At 19.4% G+C, this 2,204-nt stretch overlaps 1 protein-coding gene across 1 annotated transcript; it reads right to left on the reverse strand.

Annotated features, from left to right (window-relative positions):
• Positions 1 to 1,274: 1,274 nt before the first annotated feature.
• Positions 1,275 to 1,604, reverse strand: BDZ83DRAFT_595734 (uncharacterized protein; the record flags this gene model as incomplete). Its single annotated transcript, XM_060506819.1, has 1 exon — positions 1,275 to 1,604. A coding segment is annotated over one exon (330 nt), but the record flags the coding sequence as incomplete, so codon positions are not given.
• Positions 1,605 to 2,204: the final 600 nt, after the last annotated feature.

A 2,204-nucleotide genomic window follows, 5' to 3' on the forward strand; every position in this document is an offset into this window, starting at 1 on the left:
TAAGTAAATAGTATCGTAATTATAAATAGCTTTTCTAAAGCTATATTTATAAATCGTAAAATAAATAAGGCTTCGGTAATTAATTATAGTTTTATTAAAAGGGGTTTTTAATAAAAATAGCTAAAAACGATTATAAAATCTAATACTAAATTAATTATTAAAAAAGCTATAAAAAGTTTATTTTTAAACCCGGTTTAAATCTATACTTTATATAAATCTCGTTTTTAAATATATCTTTTATAATATCTTTATTTATTAAACGGTCGTCTATCCTATTTATTTACAATTATATATCCTATTTATTTATAGATATTCGTTCTTTATTTTATTATATAATCGTAGTTATATAATTTATTTATAGTTCTTCTATTTTAAAAGGGGTCGTCCTAAGTCCGTTATCTCTATATATATAGTACAGTAGTCGTTATAAGTTCTATAGGGCAGGCCCTAGCTTTATTATATATATTAAATTATAATATTAGCTTCTCTTTTTAAAAATCTAGTCCCCTAGGCCTATAAATAAATCGTCTATTCTTAGGTTAGGGAGTCATTAAATATTTTCATTTAAAATATACTAATATAATATTAAATCGAATTAAAAAATTAAAATCTTAAATAGCTACGTCTCGTCGTAAACTATTATATATTATTTATTTTTTTAACGAGAGTATAGAAATTATATTTTATTTAAATTATTACTTATAAAGCGTTCAGTACCTAGTTCTTTTTAATTTTAATATTTATAAAACGTACTATTACCTAGGTATTTCTTATAATACTTTTATTAATACTATTTATATTCGTAAATATAGTAATATTTATTTATTAAATTTAGTTAACTAATATAGTTAATTATTTAATACTAAAATCCGATCGTTTTAATTATAAAAAGGAAATAGAGGAGTTATAATTTTAAAAAAGAGCTACGGAGTTATAAAAAAAAGCTAAAGTTTATTAAAAAACTTAAACTAAATTAAATAAATTGTTATTTAAATTAAAACGTCTTTATTTATAAAAAAGGATAGTTTTTAAAAAAAGTCGTATTATATTAAAGGAATTCTTTAAAAATATTAAAAATACTTCTTTAGCGGCCCGCAAAGTATAAACTAATAGTACTTTTAATATAATTAATTAAGACGCCGTAATAACTAGGAGTTCGGGGTTTAATTTTAATTTTAATATTCTTTAAAGAGCTATCGGGAGTTTTAGAAGTTTATAATAGGTTCCTATATATTTTCCTTATATCTATAATTCTTTTATTTAATTAAGAATTCTTATATTTTATTTTTAATTCTATAGTCGATAATCCTTTCGACTTTATATTCTAGTTCGTTTAGTTTTATAATAATACAATTTTCTATATATAAACTTTTAAATATTAGTTTAGAAAGTAAAATATAAAAGACTAAATAATACTTTATTATATTTAAGAGTTTTAATTTATAATTAACGGGTAAGATTCTTTTAATAATTTTAAAAGGTCTAAGTTTTTTATAATTTAATTTATTATTTAGTCGTTTTATTCTAATATTATAATAAAGGAAATAGGCGCTATCCCCCTTTTTTAAAGTTAGTCTTTTAATTCTAAATCTATTCGCGTTTCTTTTTATATATTAATATATAAATTTAAAGTTTAAAAATACTTTTTCTTAAAGTTCTCCAAGTTTTATAACGTTTATTATAGCTTTTATAGCTTATAGTCTTTATTATACTTCTCTATATACTATTAACTAAAATCCGTAATTAAAATAAAACGGGGATTCTTTTATACTTTTATTAACTATATTATTATATACGAATTAGGCTATTAATAATAATACTACTTAGTTATTTTAATTGTAGTTTATATAATAACGGAGGTATATTTTAAGAATTTAGTTAATTCTTTTTATTTAATTATCGGTTTATAGGTAAAAAGAAGTTAATAGTTTATAATCTATATTAAATTACGAAATTAAGGATCTCTAAAACTTTAAAATAAATAGAGAGCCTTTATTAAATACTATTTCTTTTAGTATACTATAGTTAATAATAACGATTTTAAAGAACGTATATACTAACTCTTCTATACTATTAGTTTCTTTATAAAGTACAAAATAGGCAAACTTAGTAAGTTAGTTAACTATAATTAAAATACTATCGTACTATATATTCGTAAATAGTTTTTTAAACTTTAATAATTTAACGATAAAGTCCTATAAATT

Source organism: Colletotrichum acutatum, assembly GCF_030867785.1.
Source record: "Colletotrichum acutatum strain CBS 112980 chromosome Unknown BDZ83scaffold_315, whole genome shotgun sequence".
In the NCBI taxonomy this organism is placed as follows: Eukaryota; Fungi; Ascomycota; class Sordariomycetes; order Glomerellales; family Glomerellaceae; genus Colletotrichum; species Colletotrichum acutatum.